Source organism: Trematomus bernacchii, unplaced genomic scaffold, assembly GCF_902827165.1.
Source record: "Trematomus bernacchii unplaced genomic scaffold, fTreBer1.1, whole genome shotgun sequence".
In the NCBI taxonomy this organism is placed as follows: Eukaryota; Metazoa; Chordata; class Actinopteri; order Perciformes; family Nototheniidae; genus Trematomus; species Trematomus bernacchii.
In genome coordinates, this window is record NW_022987771.1 from 1,801,685 (window position 1) to 1,824,253 (window position 22,569).

General features: G+C 41.4%; 2 protein-coding genes across 4 annotated transcripts; one reads left to right on the top strand and one right to left on the bottom strand.

The window, feature by feature from the left end:
- The first annotated feature begins 903 nt into the window (after positions 1–903).
- rab11fip1a (RAB11 family interacting protein 1 (class I) a) lies at positions 904–17,014 on the top strand. Of its 3 annotated transcripts, none has more exons than XM_034148691.1 (6): positions 904–1,624; positions 8,489–8,925; positions 9,343–10,213; positions 12,077–13,834; positions 14,109–14,215; positions 15,485–17,014. In XM_034148691.1, the coding sequence occupies exons 1-6, from the start codon at positions 1,275–1,277 to the stop codon at positions 15,676–15,678; spliced, it is 3,717 nt and encodes a 1,238-aa protein (XP_034004582.1). In that variant the 5' UTR covers positions 904–1,274; the 3' UTR covers positions 15,679–17,014. The 3 variants fall into 3 exon arrangements, with proteins under 3 accessions (XP_034004582.1, XP_034004581.1, XP_034004583.1); XM_034148690.1 differs by having other exon boundaries at positions 905–1,624; positions 14,109–14,211; positions 15,481–17,014; XM_034148692.1 differs by lacking the exon at positions 12,077–13,834 and having other exon boundaries at positions 907–1,624; positions 14,109–14,211; positions 15,481–17,014.
- A 1,537-nt stretch (positions 17,015–18,551) lies between these two features.
- prlhr2a (prolactin releasing hormone receptor 2a) lies at positions 18,552–21,261 on the bottom strand. Its single transcript, XM_034148761.1, has 2 exons — positions 20,786–21,261; positions 18,552–19,303 (listed from the first exon to the last, which is right to left on the bottom strand). The coding sequence occupies exons 1-2, from the start codon at positions 21,244–21,246 to the stop codon at positions 18,667–18,669; spliced, it is 1,098 nt and encodes a 365-aa protein (XP_034004652.1). The 5' UTR covers positions 21,247–21,261; the 3' UTR covers positions 18,552–18,666.
- Between the last annotated feature and the right edge of the window lie 1,308 nt (positions 21,262–22,569).

Consider the following 22,569-nt stretch of genomic DNA (forward strand, 5'->3'; position numbering starts at 1 on the left):
ACCTAGAAAAGCCTTAGCCATACTTCTGCATTTTAGTCAATTTGAGTCACTTGTAATTCAGGAAATTACACTGACAGGAAATAGTGTTTCCTTATGCCGCTCATTGTCAATGCTTTTCCCATTGTTCTTCTGGAGGAAGTCTCAACGAAACCCAGATGATCACATATGTTTTTTAATACAGTCTGTTTGTTGTGCGCTTATATCCTGTTTGCAGTTTCAACTTTGTGATCAGCACCTAGCAGGATGTATCCAGGATGTAATATATCTCATGGAAAACCAATGTAAACATTAACACTGTCTTGCTCATGATTCAATAAGAATGTCAGTGCCATCGAGGTCAGGTAAGTCATGCATCTGGTGTCAACAGTGTTGTAGGGTGTGTGCAAAACCATATACAGTATAGACTGTATATATAAAGCAATTTAGTAGCGGTACCAAAGTGTGCCGGTCGGATAAGTCACTAGTTCTTTTGAAATACAATAAAAATCTTTATGAGAAATGTTCTATTTTTGCGTACCTAAACATTATTTGCCTATTATAATTTAATTTCCTGCTTTGACAGTCTATATATTACTTAAACAAAGGGAGAATTTTAAAATAAATAATTTTACTTTCAAGAAACATCAGACCCAATCCCTGAAACGTTTAAAAAAGTTATTTTTCTGGACATCTATATCTAAACTAAATACGACAGCTCTACTGAAGTCAGATCAGTTCTATTTGTAGTCCTATTAAATTATTATATGGCTTTAGCGAAGGTAAACTGATTCCTGATCAGTGGCTGACTCATACTAACGGTACGCGACGTCACCACACCCTCTGCGTGCTGTCCAATCACTGCCCGACTTAAAAAAAACGGATGGAAAAACTAACCAATTAGGAGGCAGCAAGAAGAGTAAGGGCGGAAACTAATAACATCAGGGAAGTGGAGTGTTTTACGTAGCTGAGGCAAAACAAGGGAATTGTTTTTTGATGAAAAGCTCTTAAAGGAATTAGCCGCACCGCAGTAATGTCCTTCCTGGGGTACTAGTACCAATGTTAAGTTGGTTAACCGAGTGTTAACTTTAACTCAAGTGTTATTCGAGACTTTATCGCTACGAAGAGGAGGGCGAATAATTACGACATCAACCTGAGCTTCCTGAAGTGAAGCTAGGTAACCTAAACCAACAGAAGGAGAAACACGGAGTTCAGGGCAAGGTTAACCAACAGTTTGGCGTGGTAATATCTCTAATAACTCGGATTAACTTGTGGTAAATCTTAACGAGACTTCCACGATGTCTCTGGCCGACCAGAGCCAGACTTGGTTCCCTACGAGTGTGCAGGTAACGGTGCACCAGGCTCGGAACCTGCGTCCAAAGGGCAAGAATGGCACCAACGACGCCTATGCCATCATGCAGGTGGCCAAAGACAAGTTTTCTACCTCTGTGTCGGAGAAATGCATCGCCCCGGTGTGGAAAGAAGAGGCTTCCTTCGACCTGCCGCTCTTCCACCCGGGAAACGCTGACCGGTGCACACTGCATATCATCGTGATGCACCGGGCCCAGGTGGGGCTCGACAAGTTCCTGGGTCAGGCTGTGGTCAACCTGCTGGACCTCCATGACAACAAGTCCAGCAAAAAGACAGAGTAAGTGACTACTGAGAGGCTGGGAGGTCATTGTGGTGCTTCCCCTGGGTGTGTTGTTTGTAGTTATGAGTTCCTCTTATTTCTCTTCTCTAAATCCAGGTTAAAACTGTATTCGAGTTTATTAAAAGTGCTTCATCAGGCCCAGAAAGTTTCAAACTGCAAACACTTCTTTCAAACTTAAAGTGAACCTAATTTAAAGACTATTAACATTGGTTTTTGTGGCTAACACCTGCCTGGTCATGATTTTTTATTAACATTGTAATCCAAAATGTGATAAATATCACAACTTCTTAACTACAAACAGTGGCCAAATGTTGTCCTTGGTATTTATTACGCTACCCGAGATATTTAATCCATGTTTGACTTCACATCATCGAAAACAGAATCAGATTTTTGTAAGTAAACGGTCTCTTTTTATTAATGGATTGATAATTAGTCAATCATGTAAGAGGATTCCTTAATTTGCGAGTATGCATAAACTGTCAAACCTAACCAATCCTGAGTTTAAATTAGCTGTGAAGTTTTTTTCCATTTCATCATGTCATGTCTAGTTTCAGAGACAAGTAGAGACCAACAGGAATATATTCTGTTATCAGGTCAAAAACTGAAACGACATACAATCTATTAACCTTTGAACATAAACAATGTAATAGAATATCTCTAAATTCCTCCTCTTATCAGTGTCTGAGAGGACAAAAAGAAAACTATGAAGATGGCAGGAAAAAAGATATCTTATCTCAGTTTTGTCCTCTGTCTTCTTTCTCTCTAACATTTGTCTGAGACCTTTCCTTCATACATTGGTGTGAATTCAACTCTAGCAGCTTACTGGCATCTCACATTGCTTCTGTTAATATAGCACATTCTTCAGGGCCATTAACTAGTTTACAAATACATCTGCTCACACCCCGATGCGTTGCGTGACTCAGGATGACATCTGTGTTTGACGTAGCATGGGTGTAACGTGGGTGGAAATAAAACATTGAGTTGTTGTTAAATGGATATCCACACCCTGATGCATGATGAATTTAAAAAATACAGAGCGTTCAGTATAAACACTGACTTCCAAATGTGGCTTGTAATTTTGAAGTGACCAGAGGGAGATTGAGGGTGTTGGTTGTCCAGTATCACTCAACTAAGTGCAGCTTTGATGCAGTGCTACTATGACCTCACTCACTGGTTATTGCACCTTCATATCTGAGTGTTATCTTGTGCACAGTACGTTTTTCCGTTTGAATGGCAAAGTTCACTCCTTCTCAGGTGTGATCTCCTTCCCTCTCCCTGCTGGTCTCGCTCCCTCTGTCTCCTTTCAGATCCATTATGCAGGGTATTGGATGTTGCTGTTTGTGCCTCGAAGCGCGCGGTGTTAGATTACTGTCCTGCTGATACAGGGAGTGACATTGAGGACTTTGTTTGCCTCTGAAAGGAAGCTCTGACGCTGTTGTTACACAATATCGTGTTTTCAAAGATTTATTTCGGCGATAGGATTGTATATTATGCTTTTGTATGAATGGAAGTCATTGAATGTCACATTATAAGAAAAATAACACTAACTATCAAATTAAAGGTTAAGATTCTGATGGTGTTTTTTTTTTTAGGTGAAGGGGTTTAAAGGTTTGATATTAAGGATTTTCTTTAGATTATTTCCTTAAATAATAATAATGACACTGACTTGACTTTGACTTAAACAATTATTCTCATGTACGCAACTAATGATTAATTGTATTATTGATCAATCAAGCTTACTTCTAAAATCATTCTGTGTTTTCTTGGTTTATAAAATGTCAGGAAAATCATGAACAATTTCTCAAGAATATTTAACAAAAAGCTGCATCATCTCAAAATGACCAGCCTGATGCATAAATCTGGGTTTTTGGATAGTCCATTCAGTGTTTCCCACAGAAAGGCCCCTTAACCTATTGGGATCCCCCCCCCCCCCCCCCCCCCCCCCCTCAAATAACAAAATACATGCGAGTTCATGGCTACTGTAGCAGACAACGTTCTTGTTGCTCTGTGCTGCGTTGTTAATGAGTGAGACACACCGGAGTTGAGGATCTGTGGGGTTTGTTCTCCCAAAAATATAATTTACAACAAAATAAAATGTTATGAGATCTATTTGTGGCGGACGATATTTAATTGTGGTGGCCCGCCACAAATGAATCGATGTATGGGAAACACTGCCATTATCAAAATAGATTGTATGACAATAAATGTATTGTTTCGGGTCCAAATACCGAGTCACGTTATAAGACAATCATTGCAGAAAAGTCGGGACAACCTTTAGTTCAGACACCTGAGCCACTATATTTATTTTGTAAACGAAGAGCAGAGCAGTGGAACTAAATCAACATCTCCCATCTTGACATATATATATATTTGTATTGTTTTCACCCACTCATGAAAACAACCTTAAAAGAAATGAAGCAATATGTGATCTCATGAACTTTCCTGCAGTGGTTTATGATAATCCTGAAATGAGATGTTACTCCCTCCCTGCTGATCCGTTCACATTTAACTGCATTTCAAAGGTTTGTGGTGTCAGTGAGTGTTAAACTAATATTATGGAGAGGAATCACCTTAACTTTGTTTGCTGAATGCATTCTGTAGTCCTCTCGTGGTATAAACACAGTCTCTCCTGTTAATCATTAGACATGAAAAGAGAAGTGCCCTTCAGTTAACCGAAGGAAACCTGTCCAGCAGGACCGGTTAGATTAGGCACAACACTTTATTTCTGTGCAATCAAAACATGTACACCCTGTTAATAACCGTAAAAGTGATGCATTGTCTCTGCTCTGGTGCATTCCCTGCTGTAACCGACGTAGACTAGACGTCTTTTATCTGTCCTGAGAAAGTGCTATGTCTCTGTGCCCTGACGTAGTTAGCCATTATTTAACTTGGCATGCTTGCTTTAGTGTGGGAGATGAGAGATGTCTGTGGCTCAGTTTGACTTTCATTACATCACGTACTGCACGGCACCTTCATGCATGTTTGGAAGTGTTTGAGGAATGTTGGTTCCCTCCCATGTTGTTTCCTGACTGTTAAACTTCAAAGAGCCTGTCTGGATGTCTGCTACTCTCCATGACACTAAAATGACGTTCTGCAGCAGTAACCTCCATATGAACTGAAGATTACGGTTAATGCTACAGCTGGTTTTGTATTTAAACGATTGAAATACATCTCAGTTAATCTTTTTTTAAAGTAGGGTTGAGTCTTAATAAGGCCCTCGTTATATTTCAACAATTGCTCAGGAAGAGGAAATCACCCAGTGACCTTTTACAGTTACAGTTGATAATGTGCATTTCCAAATACTGATTTCACTATTTCATAACTCTTCACACCCACAACAGACTTGATACTCACTCAGCTGTGGATCACTTTTCATTGCTTTGACACAAAATGCATTTTATGACCAGATGTTTTCACTCAAACTCAACCCCCACCAAATCTGTGTGTAAATACATTAAAGGTGGGGTAGGTAATTTTGGAGAAACCGGCTCGAGATCGCTAGAATTTGAAAATACACAGCCGGAAAAAATCTGCCACTTCCTCCTCCAACACACACGAACGCGCACATGACCAATGAGGGCACGAGATAAGCTTGTGCACAGATGGAAGGCTGACAGGCAGGTAGGCCATCCAGTTATTTTAGCCGGGCCGGCTCAGATGATTGGTCGTGCTTTTCACAGTACTACGGCTTCCACAGATGACATTTTTTAATGTATTTATTGTCAAAGCACTTCAGATATTCATTGCTATCGGGATGTTAAGAGCATTCCATGGAATATAACAAAAAGTGTATCTCGAGCCGGTTTCTCAAACTTACCTACCCCACCTTTAAGAGAACCTTAACACCACACTAGTACTACTTATTTATCTGCATTTTGCTACATCTACAGAGAAATTGAGTAAAATAAAAATGCTTAAACAATGATTAGGACATATATAACACTTTGACATTTCGTAAGACAATGCTGCATTTCATCAGTCTCTACTTGTCAGTGTGGTTTACTGCAGAAAGTCCCCACATTCTCAACCCTATTGAGGAGTTATTTTCCTTATTGAAGTGGAAAGTTCATGACCACCAGCCACATAATCAGATACCCTTCTTATACGTGTCTGAATTATGGATGTCTGGACATATCTGCAGAAGGTTGCCAGGGATTTGTCAGGCATGCTTAGAGGTTTTACAAGAGGTGTGATGTGGATGCCAAATGCAGAAGAAAGGGTAGAGAAGCATTGCTCTATTTCTACATCTGTAGCTGTCCTCTGTAAGAATTAGTAACTTCAGGTTTATTCATGTATAAAACTGGCAACAAAGCCCCCTAAAGCATGTTGCAGCATTTCTATGACATTCTACATGGTAGCAATGTCCATGGAATAAAGAAGTGACCTTTGTGTTGTAGTGGAATCATGATTATTGAGAAATGTATACAGGGTGTCCGCGGGGTCTTAAAAAGTATTAAAAGTTGATAAATCAATTTAGCGAAAATGAAGGCTATTAAAAAGTATTAAACGGCATTTTCCAAGGTATTACATTCTGTAGCTTGTTTTCAATAAGTATATAAATTGTCCAAGAGGTTGTATTCTACAGTGTGCCTGAATGTAATCATTGCGTAGGTGTGTAGTGTGATTCTGTGTAGTTTATTTATGGCATCCTGTTGGATTTGACGTCATCTGAACAGGACATTGCACGCTCACTGCTTGATAGCGCGCGAAGGTCCGTTTACGCCGGTTGTTAAACAACATCTTTATGGGGAAATGCAAGTTTGCGTCCAAATGGTTGGAAGATAAGGAGGAAGGACAATAATACTGTATATAGTAAATGTGAGGTAAAATGTGTCGCCAATGTAACCGGTTAAAACTCCAAGTGGCGATGAGGTCTTCAAATGTAGGGAAAGGGTCTTAAAAAGGTCTTAAAAGGTCTTACATTTGACTTCAGGATTCCTGCATATACCCTGGTATAAAAGAGGCTACAAAGACAACCTTGATGCTACCTATTAGTTAGTGTTTTATGGTTGCAGTAGTTTTGGACGTTCGAAGTGTTGTGCTGAGCTGCATGTCAGTAAAGAGGTTTAACTTTCTTGTTTACTTCACAGAAATATCTGTTACCAATTGGAGAAAAAAGCAAGTGACGCTATCAGACGGTTCTGCTGTGGAACAAAATAGTTTAAAAGGGGAAAGGCGGGGCGTAATGGGCACTTCTGCTTCATAATTAGTATATATCCAATAATAGCAAAGGGCTTTCTTTATACCAGCAGAAAGCATCGGTATGTATGACACTAATTGCTTGTTTTTGAAAAGGGCTCTCCAGAACACTCCTACCCTTCCCCTGTCAACAATAAGTGCTGATCCCGTGCAACAGAGAGGACATGAGGGGGGGGGGGGGGGGAGCTTAAACAAAGCTGCAGTTGTTATGCTTTATCTGTGGTTGGCATGGTGCTCCAAAGAGGAACTGGAATAAGCTGATAACCAGTTAATGACAGCTGTCAGTCTCGGGTCTAGCAAGACACACAGTTCAGTCTTTTAGAAACCAGGGGATTTAATAACGGTCTGTTGCTGTGGTATATTCAACTTAAGTTTACACGTTGAATTGTTTCCAATGCAGTTATATTACTATTTAAAGGAGCATACAGCGGTTGAACATTAGATGTATATATAGATTTGCAGTGTAGGGCTTCAATCAGAACCAGAGTTCCTTCATCCGTCCCACAGAGGGAATCTTTACATTGTTAAAGCAAAAGTATAGATGGAGACAAAAACGCTATTAAATAAAAGGCATGAACACACTTTTACAAATTCAAATCAAACAATACAATTCTACAAAGCACACATATAAGATAAAGAAAGATAATGAGCAGTAGCAGAAGAAAGAAAGTCATGTGTAAAATGTAGAAAGTCGTGTTGTATCAGCCAGATAACGGCAGTGAAAGAAAAAGTATATGTTGCGTTATTTACAGATTTCTGTAACAGTATTAACCCTTGGATGCATAAGTGGGTCTTTTTTGACCCGGTGAGGTGGTTTTCTTGAAGTATCGTTGTAATTACATTTTTTTTTATCATGTCATATTCCAGCTATTCCTCAACAAACATGTTTTGGATATCATGCCATTCACATTTTAAATTGACATTTTAAGAAATTGTAGTTTTTGTATTACTACCCCAAGCTTCCATAAGTGGGTCAAAAATGACCCGCATGCATTTTCTATGGAATCCTATTGGAAAACGTTTTTTCAAAATGTAAAATAAATGTCTAAAATTATAAATAGTGACAAATGAAATATAAAATATTTCTAGTGTGAACCAAAATATAATACTCAATATTATACAAGTGATTTTTCTTTAACCAAAATGACATAAAAACACATATTATTCTAATACGGGTCCTTTTTGGCCCACTTATGGAAGAGTGTAGGGTCCAGTCACTCGTGCATCCAAGGGTTAAATAATCTAACTAAGAATTAGCAGCCAGTATTACAAATAATGAATAATTAACGATTATTTTCAATATGGTTAACTGTCACTCTTTTTTACTGAATCAATTTATTGAAAATAGTGAAAGCTCCCTAGCCCACATTGACGTCCTCAAATTGCTGAAATGGATAATGCTTGCCATTTTTGTATATATAATAAATCTAAGGATGTATCTTGATACCAAGGCAGTGATCTGTCTGGCTTGTATGAAACATAGACAAATGTGCAGAGGTCATTGCCTATTGCCATTTTCTTTACTTGTATTGAGAAATTCATTCTCAACAAAAATATCTACATTTTGAAACATTTAAAAAGCCTGTAATTTACTCTCAGAATTTCCTATGATTTTGCGAATAAATCCTAAACATCTGCTTCCCTTTTCTCTGTCATTTGCAGTTGGTTCAAGATGGTGGACAAGAGTGGAAAAGAGGATAAGGCGAGAGGGGAGGTGCTGCTAGATATCCAATTTATGAGAAACAACATGTCAGCCAGCATGTTTGACCTTTCTATGCAGGACAAACCACGCTCTCGCATCTCCAAGCTGAAGGACAAAGTCCGTGGGAAGAAGAAAGATGGTTTCTCCGACTCTGCTTCAGCTATTGTTCCCTCTGTCAGCAATGTCCTCACAGACAGCGAGGGCGAGGCTGACGCACAGTCACTCAACCCGTCTCCTGGAGTTAAAAAGAAATCAAGGCTCAAAACTCTTTTTGCTCCCAAATCAAACTTGCAGAAAAACATGTCCCAGTCCATGTCCACACTGGGGACTCTTCCAGAGAAGAATTCATCTCTCAGCAGCAGCCGCTCATCCGGCCTCAATGTAGACTCTCCTGATGGTAACTTCATCTTTCTATACTCTGTGTTAGGGCTGCTCAATTCATCGTATTTTAATCGCAATTACGATTTTGGCTTGCAACGATTATGAAAACAACATAATCAAAATAAAACGATTTTTTTAATTTTTTTTTTTATTGGTTTTTCAGTTGAATTATACTTAAAGTTCAGGGTAATCAACTGTTCAAAACATACTGCTCACATTTTTTTTTTTCAATAAATTGATGTTTTCAAAGTAAATGGATAATCGTTTTTCATAATCGTGATATCAATTAATAATCGAGATTATGATTTTTGCCATAATCGAGCAGCCCTACTCTGTGTTTACTGTATGACATTCTTTCCCGTCCTGCACACTGCAAGTTAAACAATGTTTTGCATGTCAATAAGGACCATGTTTTCTTGTCTCCCTCCCACAGTCAAAAGGAAATTCAAATTCCTGGGACACAAGCGGACAGGCAGCTCTGACAGCAAGGTGTCTCAGGGTGCTTTCTCCCTCCTGGGTCGCCACAAGCACAGCAACAGTGACATAAACAGCACGTGCATCAACGGAAACCATGTGTACGCCGAGGACGAAGAGCCCGAGAGTGGATCCACTCTCAGTCTAAACAGCTCAGGACAAGGATCTGTAGAGGATGTCCGCAAACACACCACGGAAGTCCCTGTAGATGCCTTTGTAAGTGTCCCCTCCTACAAGCAAGAGTCAGACCAGAAGGCAATACTGGAGCAACAGCGCCACCAGGAGGAGGAGGGGCGCATAGCAGAGGCCAAGAGGCTGGTGGAAGAGGAGAAATACAAGATACAGCTCAAGAGACTGAAGGAGGAAGAGGATCTCAGAGTGCAAGAGGAACAGGAGAGGAAGAGACGCTTCCTCGAGGATGAAGCGAAGAGGAAGGAGGACGAAGAGAGGAAGAAGCAAGAGGAAGCAGCTGAAGTACAGAAGCTCGAAGATGAGCGCCGCAAAGCCGAGGAGCAGAAACGTCAGGAGGACGCATCCATGAGCGACCGCCTGTCGTCTCTGTTCGGGATGATCAGAAAGAAGGAGGAGAAGAAGGAAGAGCCGCAAACTAAAGAGGAGTTTCCAACAAAATCCCCTCGCAGCATCTCAGAAGATCCTGAGCAACCGACCTCCCATCGCTCCGCCAACCCCTTTGAGGACATTTCCCTCAGTCCAGATCAAGCACTTAATGAAAGCCCAGCTGATCATCAGAAATCCAGCCGCACCCCACAAGGCCCCTCTGCCATGACCTTCCTCAACCGCTCCGCAAAAGTGTCTGCAGTCAAACCCAGGTAGGCCTTCTCCTCGAGTCACTCTGCACTAATGTCATGTGTTACTTTTACGTGTCATGACCCTAACCCCTAGATTCCACCGGGTCCGTCTGCGGCGCGTTACGGGCGCGTTACGGGCGCGTTACGGGCGCGTTACGGGCGCGTTACGGGCGCGTTATGGGCGCGTTACGGGCGCGGCGATCGCGGCCACTCTAGTCAATGGGTGCTATTCCACCACACGCGGCGCGTTACGGCTCAGAAGCGTCCCAGAAGCGTCCCAGAAGCGTCTCGGCGCAGGGCTCCTCTAAAATTAGGATGAATCCTATTTTTGACGCGATGCAGCCGTAACGTAATGTCGGGCAGGCAGGAAGTGGAACGTTCAGAGCATATATAGCATATATAGCATATATATATATATATATATATATACACACACACACACACACAAACTAATTTTGCAGACCCTATCCCTCCGTAGTCTTTCAAGTAGGAGGAGAAATGCCAGCCTTCTCCTCCGGTTTACAGGCACTGTGTAAATTATATATATATATATATATATATATATATATAGAATAATAATTATGATGATGAATGCATTTTTTTACCACTAAAATACAGCAACACATCTTTGATTCATGTCGTTTATAACTGGAATATTACAGTTATTATTAACTTTGTCTGTATAAAGTAGCCTGTCCAGGAAATATGCCCAAATCAACAAAAACGGCGAGCCTGCATGCAAGACGCTCCGCTTCTGAAATGCTTCTGAAACGCGCCTGGTAGGGTATGACGCCGGAGGAGGCCGGACCAAAACCGCGGCGCAGCCGTAACGCGGCGCAGACGGACCCGGTGGAATCTAGGGGTTAGAATGCCATTATTTGCCTGTAGTCATACTATCCTTTTACTTGCATGACTGGAATGCTATCAATAGGCCTGCAGGTGTAACTGCACATACTGTCGTCTATTTGTTGGAACGTGCATTTTATTTTACAAAAAACAATGTTACTTTTTTCTTCTTTGGCATCTTTTGAAAATGCTATTTAGGAAAAGAAACGTGTTTTCAGTCATTACGACACCATGTTTGTCAACGCTGAAACTTGGATATTTCACAAGTTTCTGTGTTGTTTCTGTTGACTGCGCCTTGTCACTGCCTTTAATGGCCAAAACGTTGAGTTGCATGAAGCGGTTGATGGACCAGTTGGACCAGTTTGCTCTTGGTTGAGATGAGAATCTGGGAGTGGCTTGTGTTTAAGGGTTGAGTGGAACAGGTTCTGGACTGAGCAGAGCTCTGAGGAGTCACTATGCTGCCGTGTTACCTTCTTTGTGGATGTCTTGTGTGATAGAGTTATTTTTTTATTTTTCTACATTGTTTGTGGACTGGATCTTTTATTCTTGAGTCATGATGGTAAGGGACTTATGTTTGCTATTGTAATTGATGTTACGGAAGTAAAAACATGTTGCTAGATGGTAGATAACCTAGGCATTTCAAGTTGTTTGTGTTATTAAGTTGTCATTTTTATTGTGCAACATTTGATGCCGTGTTTGAATACCTTGTATAACTTCAGTGGGATAGTCTTTAAGTAAAAATGTAACATTGTAGTATTTTTATAATGGGCTGTTAAAATGTCTCATTGAGCAAGTCAAAGCTAAAAATAGAAACTGCAAGACACGGAAACTAGATGTTCAGTCTGTGAAATGATTTATTTATCTTTACTGGCAGTCTAGTGCAGATTTAAGATAAGGAGATGCAAAGTGTACTGGCTGCATTTTCTAGGTTGTGAAATGGTAGTTGGGTTGGTGACTGGTTGTACATTGGTGAAATGACTTTAGGTAATGTGATGGTCAAACTGACCTGTAGGCCTTTTTGTTTTCACTCCTTGGCAGGTTTACTCCATCTCTAGAGTCTGAACCTGCCGATTGCCAAACCCCCAGTCAGCCGTGTCCTTCCCCAGAAACCTCTGACACCAGCCTCTCTAGTGTCCCGTCTGAGTCTCCTGATACGTTCTCCAGTCTCCACTCATCCTTGGCTCCACCGAACATAAGCCAAAGCCCGTCCGGTTCTCCTCGGGGCAGCGTAGAGGATTTGTCTTCTGTTGGATCTTCACCAACCATGGCAGATAAGAAAAGAAGGGCCCCTGGGACCCCCTCGTACTCAGGACATGGGAGCCTTAATGGTGGAAATACCGCTCCTGTCAGAGAGATCACAAACCCTGCATACGTAGAGGCGGAGAGACCGCAGCCAGGTGGAAAAGTATCCATACCACTTCCTGATTATGAAAGCCTATTCCCTCAGAAGAGACACGGAGTGCAAGGGCACACTCGATGGGACCATCTGATCGCTGAGGTAAATCAGAAACACAGGGACAGTTCAGAGATGAGTGTGGATGGTCCGGAGGAGCAGCGACCCAGTGTAAAGGCTTCAGTCCCTCAGGAGAGCGCTGCAAGTAGGTATTTTCAATCCCGATCTCAGGATATCAAATCTATTTCAACAAAAAAAGCAGCAGCCCCAGCTCCTCCTAAATCAATTGCACCTCCACAACCTCGATCAGTTGCAGATTCTCCTCAAAGACAGAGTCAGAGTACCGCTCAGCAATATCCCATGAGGCACAATCTGCCTGCAGTCCCAGAACCTGTGAGCACAAACAGAGAAAGTCCCTCAGGGATGTCCAGGGATGGACCAAGGAAGGCGTTGCGCCCATCAACTGCTGCAACACATGCACCCAGGCCAACCAGCCAAATGGACTCGCACGCACCATTAAACGATCAAGTCGGTGTGAACAAAGAGATCCCCACAGCCAAACCCAGACAGAGGGCTAGTGGAAGAGACTCCGTGCTGCAAGAAGATTCTGCTGCGACACCAGTGGTCTCAGACAAACATTTGAAGAGTAACCTTCAAACATCGTCTCGTTCAAGTATGAGCAACGTGGATACAAAAGGCAGGCAAGTATCGGAGAACTTGGACTTTGACCCATTCCCCATTACTGATCTTATTTCCAAAGACCCGTGGGCCCCACCAAAGGGACACCAAAAAGAAGACCTTTTTACCGGCAGTGTTCAAAAAGAGCCCACAGTTGAAGATTTGGGAATGACACCAGACGATCTTGATTCAATCTTTGGTCAAGAGAAACTTTCCGATCCATTTGCTGACTTTAACGGCAGTGGTTCAAACAAACACAGTGAGGTCATTGAACAAGTAGAAGATCCAAAGCAAGTCAATCCTGCTTTCCAGAGAAACAATTCGAACAGAGGAAGACGAACCCCTCAGTCCACCACTCTCTCTGCTGATAGGTCTTCCAAGTCTCGACAAGAACCCGCATTTAAAGAAGAAACCACCGCAACCACAGCGAACAAAGCCCCCTCTGCGAGAGGTGTCAGGAACGAGTCTATCACACCGACGCCTTCAGCTGATGCAAATACACAAAACACATTTTACGGAGGAGAAGATCAATTTGGAGCTGAACCGTTTGCCTCCGTGTTGAATACCTCAGAACCCCTCGAGGTGGTTATGGAGGAGCCGTCGTCTCCGGCAGAGGATTTGTCTGGGGGAAAGGCACCTTTGCGAGCTTGGGTCTCCCCATCTGATGTTCAGTCTGTCAGTGCTCAGAATAGCAATGGAGGTGGGATAGCTTTAACTCCACGCAGGTGAGATTCAAAAGGATGCTTTAAAAGAATACAATTGTGGACTTTTTATCTGGATTTTCCATATGACATCTGGCTGTTGTTTGGGGAGGCAGATAGGGTGTTGGGATTTACCTTGGGTGATTTTGACAGCTTGTGATTTCTAGGTCCTTATTTTTCTTCTGAATATTGCTCTTGGATGACAGTGGGATGATTTTTGTATTCATCTTTTTTTCCTTTGAAGTTTTTGTAGATATTGTTGAACTAACTCACAATAATCGATGTGCTTTCTTTACAGGCCTCATCCTGTGAAACCTATGAACTTGGAGAGCCAGCAACCCATCAGCAGCCCCGCTGTGAAAGATATAAATATCCGTGACAGCACACCAGGGAAGACTCAGGTACTGGTGATATCCTGATAGATAGAAAGATTCTTGATTGTCCCTTTTTTTGAAACCACATTATGAACTGGAAACAAAAACAGCAAAAATATTTGTTGACATATCCCCTCTCAGCAAGTTGATTGGATTTTCTGAAGAAGGAATCCCCGGACACATTTCATAACCTCTCTTTTCATTTTCTAACATAATTTACATTACACAAATGTACAAGTCAACCCCATTTTTTGAAAATATAACTGGCAGCTTCAAAATGTGAAATCTTGTAATGCTCAACTTTGAAGACATTTGTGACCTTGGAAATAGCAGTCTGGCAATTTGGCTTATTTTTTCACTCAGCAGATGGAATTTGTTCAGAGTTGTTACAATATCTCCATCTTTGAAGGAAGGTCATAAGATGTGGGTGGAAGCTTTGACAAAATAAGAAAACTTTTCTTTAGGGACAAGCCATTAAAGTAAATGTTTGAATGTTTTTAAGTGGGGTTGGAGTAGGTACTTATCCAAAGTCCATGCATTTACCTACAGCAGATGGCTGTCAGCACGCCCCTGGTTTAAAGAAACAGACAGGAGTAATACATGGAAATTGAGCTGGTGTTGGCAGAGGCAGCAGCAAAACGTATTTCAGTCACTTAAAGGAAAAGCTAACCTAAAAAAAATCAGTTAAAGTCTTTACTTTTATTTAGAATATTTTCTTGCTTTACCGCCCGACAGCCTTTTCAGTCAGGGGACGGAAACCACAATATACGCTTTTGCTCAAACAACCTCCATTGACAAAAAAAGTATTTTAACTCGCATAACATTGTAGTTGCAGGTCTGCTGCTTCCTCTATTGGTCAGCTTGTTCGCTACAGTTTGACTTTTTTGATACAGATTTAGCCAAAGCCCGGCCATGACACAGACAAAAAAACCGGCAGAGCAGCAAAATTAAGTTTTGTTCAGTTTCTAAAATGTTTTTATTTAATGGAATTTGGTGAATTGGAAGAAAGCATATATTGATGGGTGAAATGGAAATGTTCTTAAAATAACATACACTTTATGGACCTTTTGTAATGACTTTAGCTGCCCCTGTCCACAGCAGAGCATTGCTTTACTTCTGTGCCAGTAAGACGTTTTTTCTCCAAACATGGGGTGTGCCTCATTTCCTGCATACTACCAATCTTCAAACAATCTTCAAAGAGTCCTCTAACAGTTCAAAATGCACACTAATATAACCAATCAATACTTTTTCATCAGAATGCATCACCTGTATTCACTTCTCCTCGTTCCCCCTCAGAATGCGTCCTCGGTGCAGAGTGGGCCGTACACCCAGCTGACGCAGGAGGAGCTGATCACGTTGGTGGTGAGGCAGCAGACCGACCTGTCTCGAAAGGACTCGAAGATCGTTGAGCTGGAAGAGTACATCGACATCCTGCTGGTCCGCGTCATAGAGGAGAAACCCAGCATCCTGCAGTCCCTCACGAAACCAGTGTAAGGGCCCAGCTGCTGGAGGAGAAGGGAGTCTCCCTTAAGGGCACAGTCATGTTGGTTCTGTTTGTCACTGAGACACAATCTCTACAAAGGTCTTATTATAAGCATATGCACTTTCTTATTTCAGAGCTAATGTCCATTTAAACTAGTCTCCAAAGATATATTTGGTGATCATTTAATAACAATCAAATTAAGATCTTTATATGAGCAGATGACTGTTTTGACACTAAGGTACTGGAATTTGCTTTTAAAATGTGTTACATAAATTACTATTAAGCATTTTGATTTATATACCATACTTTATAAAGCTTGGGTTTATTTAATATATAATTGATGCTGATAAAAAACGACTTTTTTCAATATTATCTTGCTTTTTTTACTCTTTACCCTGAACCTTTGTGTAACTTATTGCCGTGCGATGAACAATCATTTACATAAACAACCATTCCAAATTCATGCACCATCAGATTGTGTAAGCGTAATATTACTCTTGTATTAATTAAGATCTAATGACCCGATTTAAAATTAAGATCATTTATATTACAAGGGTACATTGACTTTCCCCTCCATTACTGAGGTCTTGTATTTCTTTTGTTGATTATTTTTGTCTTGCATGTGTTTTTTTTAACTACCTAAATACTGCGATTCCTCCCACTTTTAACTCACCAAAGTTGAATGTCATCAGATCATCAAGTCCTTAATAACAAAATGTGCCTAGTTTTGCTTTAAGCATGCTTATTAAGACAACAGCAATACAAAAAAACAAGCTGCTGCTTTTTAATCTACATAGTTTGAATGACACAGCAGGTTAAGCATTTGTGTGTGTGTGTGTGTGTGTGTGTTATTTAGCCTGTGGACATAGTTTTACATATTATGCAAGGGATCAAACTCTTCTAATAATAATAATAATGTGGGAGTTTGATCACTGTGATGTTTGTGTTGTAAAATGAAACCAAGAGATAATCAAAGAGCAACTGTAATAGACTTTGTATAAGTAATAAACCAACCAGCCTTGTATTTGTATATGAACAACACTAATAAATAATCATGTATGCCTTTTTATATGACACTATTATTTTATGTCTTGGCAGCAAAGATTGCAATATTAATCCTCAGAATGTACAGAGTGCCTTCAAAACCTTTTCCATGACTCTTGTGTCTGATTTGCTGGATGGACGTTTTGGTTGGCCACCTCTCCTTTTTCTAGAGTGAGAGATCAAACTTGTACAGCCTGATGTATCGAATGACAATAATATTACAGATGATGTAAAAACTTTGTGAAAGAAGTGATGCTGAGCAAAATATGGTTTTATTTCAAATAAAGACACATTATTTCACCACATTGTTTGTTTTTGCAGTTACTTACAATTACTGTATGCACATTTGGAAAGAAATAACCTACAAATGAAATCCTATTCAGTTTTCAATGGAGCAACTTTCCTATTAACATCTCTAGCTGTATTTTTAAGTTAACAAATTAGTGGCTCTCACATTTTAAATACATGTGTTCTCCCAGACTAACAACAATAATACAACATGTTTTATTTTACACAATGGCTGCCTTTCAGGCCAAGAGGCAGGGCAGCTGGACTTCAGACCAATTTATTTACACAGCAGTGTAAATTAAGCAGTTTATTCAATGGTGTGTATTGTAGACCAGGGGTGTCAAACTCAATTTCAACTCGGGCCACATTAGCATCATGGTTGCACTCAAAGGGCCAGTTTTATATATAAGACTATATAAGAATAATATATATAAAATAATCTTCATTGGATTATTATCAGATAGGGTAATGACTTCATAATTAACTACGTCTGAAAGCAGAAGTCTAGGGCAAACAATTGCAAGTCTCTTCAGTGCGCATGTCACAAAATGAATAAAAGAGAAAAGCCAAATTCTGGAAAAACTAAGTGACATTTTGAACAAAAAGTAACATTTTGAAAAAAAAAGTCAAATTCTGAGAAAAAAAGTCTAATTTGAGATGCATTGTGGGACATGTAGTTTATGGGCAATGTGCTTCTGTAAAGTGGCATGTAACCGTATAATAAACATATTATATTCTTTGCAAGCTCTTGTGGGGCCACATCAAGTCATCAAGTCGCGGGCCGGATTTGGCCCCCGGGCCTTGAGTTTGACACCCCTGTGACCATGTCAACAATCTGTTTTTGTTTTACAACTTAATCTGGATGTTTTTTAATAAACTCAGACTCAACCCGATCTGCTTCGTTTTGGTGAAGTCCATCGAATTTACACATCAAAGTATATTTACATGTCCTTTAGAGAGCTCCTGCATATGTAAACAAAACAATTCAAAAACCTTTTATGGCTCCAGAGGGAGCTGCGCAAAATCTGATAAATTGTCTCAAGTAATGTCTCTTAAGTCAGCATTGGCCGGGGCTGAAGGCTAAAAGTTTGATCATTAAAAAGTCTAAGGCTGTGGAGTTAGAAATAAGTGAACTTACCACACCCCACAGCCTGCTCCTCATCTCTGCTTCAGGCTATAACTGTTTAAGGCAACACTAGATTACAGGTAACAAAACCAAATCTCCAAACACTGCGTTCAAGCTGCATTGTGGGTAATGTAGCTTTTGGGAAACAACAAAGAGAATATCTCTGGTTTTGTTGCATTGATTATGATCCATGTTTTTGTCTATTGTGTCTATGGTGAGTATGACAATGTTACTTAAGTGTAAAGCTAAATTGGTGGATTTCTCTTATAAGCGAAGTTGATAAACACTAAGGCAGCACTTACGATACTGGGCCACTGAATTATGGTGCGCTCAATGAGGGTTTCCTTGAAACAAAGCTGGATCACTATCACAAGTCTGCAGTTAGATTTCCTGCTTGCCAGACCACTTGCGGCCCAGCATCTAATATTAAAACAAAAGATACTTACTATTTTAATCCGAGTTTGCCAAATGTCACTAAAATGAATTGAATATACCCAATACACTTGAACATACAGAAAAGAAGTCAGGACTGAACAAAGCTTCACAGAACCACACTAGCTGTGGCGCAGTTGTTAGCCGAGATGCCGATGCGACTGCGGCACGTGAACATTTTGCGCAGCTCAGCGCGGAAGCGGTCGTGCAGCCAGGCGTAGAGGAAGGGGTTACAGCAGGAGGAGCTCATGGCACACAGGTGACAGAGCAGCTGAATGAGCAGGAAGTAGCGCTTATCGATCAGGTCAATGTCAATGTCCCGCAGCACGTTGAACACACTGATCGGCATCCAGCAGACGCCGAAGGCCGCCACCACCAGACTCACCAGCCGGAAGGTCTTGCGTTTGCGCATCCGCTGAGCCTCAGCCTGGCTCTGGGTGTGGTGGCCGGGCACGACACAATTCCTCAGTTTGACCGAGATGCACAGGTACGAGATGCAGAGCGCGGACAGAGGCAGGACGTAGGTGATGAAGAGGGTGCTGTACGCGTAGGCCAGACGCTCGTTCTCCTTGCCCATCCAGAACTCCTCGCAGATGGTGAAGCCCTCGTTCTTAAACTCCACATGGTAGGTGTGAGCCACAGCTGGAGCCACCAGAGTGCAGGACAGCAGCCAGATCCCCGACAGCAGGTAGGTGCACGCCACCACTGAGATGCGCTTCTTCAGAGGATGAACTGTGGCGTAGTATCTATAAAGAAGCAGAGAACAAGTTACCCTTTGTTAGTTTTGTTCCGGGTCTAGAGTAGATTAGATCTACCTAGCCAAACCAGTGGAAAAAATATAGAAACATGCCAGATATGAGTCATGGAAGAAAACAGCATTCACAAGCCATCGCTTGCCAACAGCAATCACAACATGCAAATGGCAGCACAGCTGTTAAGTACCAAAGCCTATTAACAATTACCATAGAAAGCAGTCGTTGACAAATGAACGGTTTCATACCAGAGACGGATGTTAAATAAAAAAACATGTTCACGAAGCTTTCATAAAAGTAAAATCCAATTCAGCTCTGCCACTGTATCCATGGGGACCAACAAAGGAGGATTCGGGCCCAGTTTGGTGTAATGAGCACAACACCTTGGAGTGCTGAGCAATGGGGGGGGGGGGGGGTTATAATCTGATAAATCATTTTCCATCCTTTATGCCCCTCAGTCAGACCGTTTTTACATTTGGAGTTACTCAAAGGATAGGGATAGTGCATTATGTAATGGTTTCAATTTTGAGAGCATCTGCAGTGTGAGCAGCCATTCAGGTGGTAATATTCTCTTATAACAGGTCAATCCTAATGCACCCATTAAACCAGCAGCATTTTATGTTCCACTCAAATATACATGGCGGAGAGAAAAACACTTCAAAGTGTATTATCCTGGAAATGTTGACTGTTTCATGACTTGCATTTTTGTTATCAATCTTATTCTTTGTCCATTTCCTTTAGTATGTTATATAGGTTTTGTAAATGGTCTACCCCCCCCCCCCGCCCCCCCTGTGAAGATATCACAGTAGAGGCACAAAATATGAAAATATGAAACTGAATATTACCATAATATTTCCTCTTTAAAGGTGGGGTAGGTAAGTTTGAGAAACCGGCTCGAGATACACTTTTTGTTATATTCCATGGAATGCTCTTAACATCCCGATAGCAATGAATATCGTAAGTGCTTTGACAAAAAATCCATAAAAAAATGTCATCTGTGGAAGCCTACCTGCCTGTCAGCTTTCCATCTGTGCACAAACTTATCTCGTGCCCTCATTGGTCATGTGCACGTTCGTGTGTGTTGGAGGAGGGGCTCTGTAAGGCAGTGGCAGATTTTTTCCGGCTGTGTATTTTCAAATTCTAGCGCACTCGAGCTGGTTTCTCCAAAATTACCTACCCCACCTTTAAGAAAACAAATATTATCCAAGAAACTCTTAAGTTATTTCCACAGCTGACATCCGTCAAAGTTATTACACATTTGCATCTGTCACTTTAATGATGTGCAAAAAGAGACATTGACATTAATTGAGAGGAATTATGTATACCCTATTATTTTTCTTCAAGTATGTGGTTTATAAGTGTGGCTCAGCTAACCTCACAAAGCATTAAAGGATTTGTCAGTTAAGTTCAGGACACATTAAGATATTCCCTGTGGGGTTTATGTATTCTGTCCACTTTTATCTGGCTCAGTCTTACCTGTCCACACCAATAGCAGTGAGAGTGAAGACGGACACGTACACCGTCACCGGCTGGATGAGGTACACCAGGTAGCACATGAAGCGGCCAAACACCCAGCCGTGTGGGTTGAAGGCGTATGCCAGAGTGAAGGGGACACACGTGGCACACATCAGCATGTCAGAGAAGGCCAGGTTTCCAATGAAGAAGTTGGTGACGTTGTGCATCTTGCGCGTGCGGCAGATGACGTAGAGGAGCAGGTAGTTTCCGAAGACGCCCACCAGAGCCACCAGAGTGTAGCAGGGGATGATGAGCAGCTTGAAGGACTGCAGCAGCTCCACTCCCACAAACTGGGGGCTGCGCTTGGACGAGCCGTTCTGCAGCGCCACCTCAAAGACCTGACCCGTGTCATTCCCAGTCCCAGCATGCATCACACAGGGAGGGGTGAGCTCTGCTGCCCAGCCGCTGCCTGTGCCTTCCATCCCAAAAGGCTGCTGTCAACCTGGAGGAGGGAAATCATGAACACAATAGACCACACAGCACAGTACAAAATCACTGCCAAGCCAAGGACATTTTGAATAACTGATGGAAATGAATGTCACACTTCTTCAAAGACACATTTATAATGAATTAATGAACTTACAGGTCTCCTATTATGCTCTTTTTAGGCTCTTTTATCAAACAGATCATGCATTTTAGACATCCCTCATATCCCTCTATTCCAGCCCTGTTAGAGAAACTGATTTTGGGTCCTTAGCTTGAAAAAAAAAAAAAGAGTAGGGGGAGCTAAGGCCTGCTCAGAATTCTACCGGCAGATACAGTTAAATTCTGCCGTGATTAAACGCCATCCTGTTCTAAACCACATCAAGGATTATTTCTGAAACAGTATGGAGCTCAAATGCTTTTTCTCTTGCGGGTTTACCACAAGGCAGAGATGGAGTGCCGATTTTCGGGACTCGCGACTCGACTTGGACTCGTGAATTCTCGCGCACGATGAATCTGACTCTGACTCGTGAATTTTTAGCCCACGATGACTCGGATCATAAATCTAATCGATGGAATTATGATTCAAAAATTATAAAAGTAGGGTAGACATGTGGAGATTATCCGGCTGAACAAAACGTGATCCGTCTCTTAAATGTGTGTCAACCACAGACCTTATTTCGAGCTATTTTCCAAAATCCTATGGAGAAATTGCATTGCTTTTTTGTCGAAGGAACCCATGCGCAGCTTACTTCCGGGTTTTAGGACGCATCACTGTGGCACTCTATTTAGTATAGAGAGGCCAAGTCCCTCCCTTTCCGGGGGAGCTCCATGGGACCTTAATTCGGAAAAATTATGTATTGAAGTCAATGGCGAGAGAAAGATTATCTTTCGATCCCGTTTAAATTGTGCCATAAATTACACATATGATGTTTGTCAATCTTAAAAAATAATTTCCATGTCAAAAAAGTCACAGTTTGTCTTAAAACTGTTGAAATATAAGACTTTGAAAAATACGCAACTAGAAAGACTACAAATCCCAGAGTCGCGTAAGTGATGTCACAATAGCTAAAATCAGCGCCATATAGATATAATCTATCTATATGGCGCTGGCTAAGATAAGATAACTTTCACAAGATGCCTGTGTGCTTAGTACCAGGTTGTTCATACCAGCAATGGGTCTTGCTCGTTCTTTCGCTTCCCGTCTGATGAAAGGACTAGGAGTGTCTGGATCAAGCTAGCTAGTAGCTAGCACGTTAGTTAGCATTACAGCCGTGTCATTTTTATTAGCCTTAACATGAAGTAACATGAAGTAACCCAAC

Coding starts and splice junctions, on each gene's coding strand:
- rab11fip1a (XM_034148691.1), top strand. CDS start 1,275: ATGTCTCTGGCCGACCAGAGCCAGACTTGGTTCCCTACGAGTGTGCAG. Junction 10,214..12,076: donor GTGTCTGCAGTCAAACCCAG/GTAGGCCTTCTC, acceptor ACTCCTTGGCAG/GTTTACTCCATCTCTAGAGT. Junction 14,216..15,484: donor ACCAGGGAAGACTCAGGTAC/TGGTGATATCCT, acceptor CCCCTCAGAATG/CGTCCTCGGTGCAGAGTGGG.
- prlhr2a (XM_034148761.1), bottom strand. CDS start 21,246: ATGGAAGGCACAGGCAGCGGCTGGGCAGCAGAGCTCACCCCTCCCTGT. Junction 19,304..20,785: donor ACTGCTATTGGTGTGGACAG/GTAAGACTGAGC, acceptor GCTTCTTTATAG/ATACTACGCCACAGTTCATC.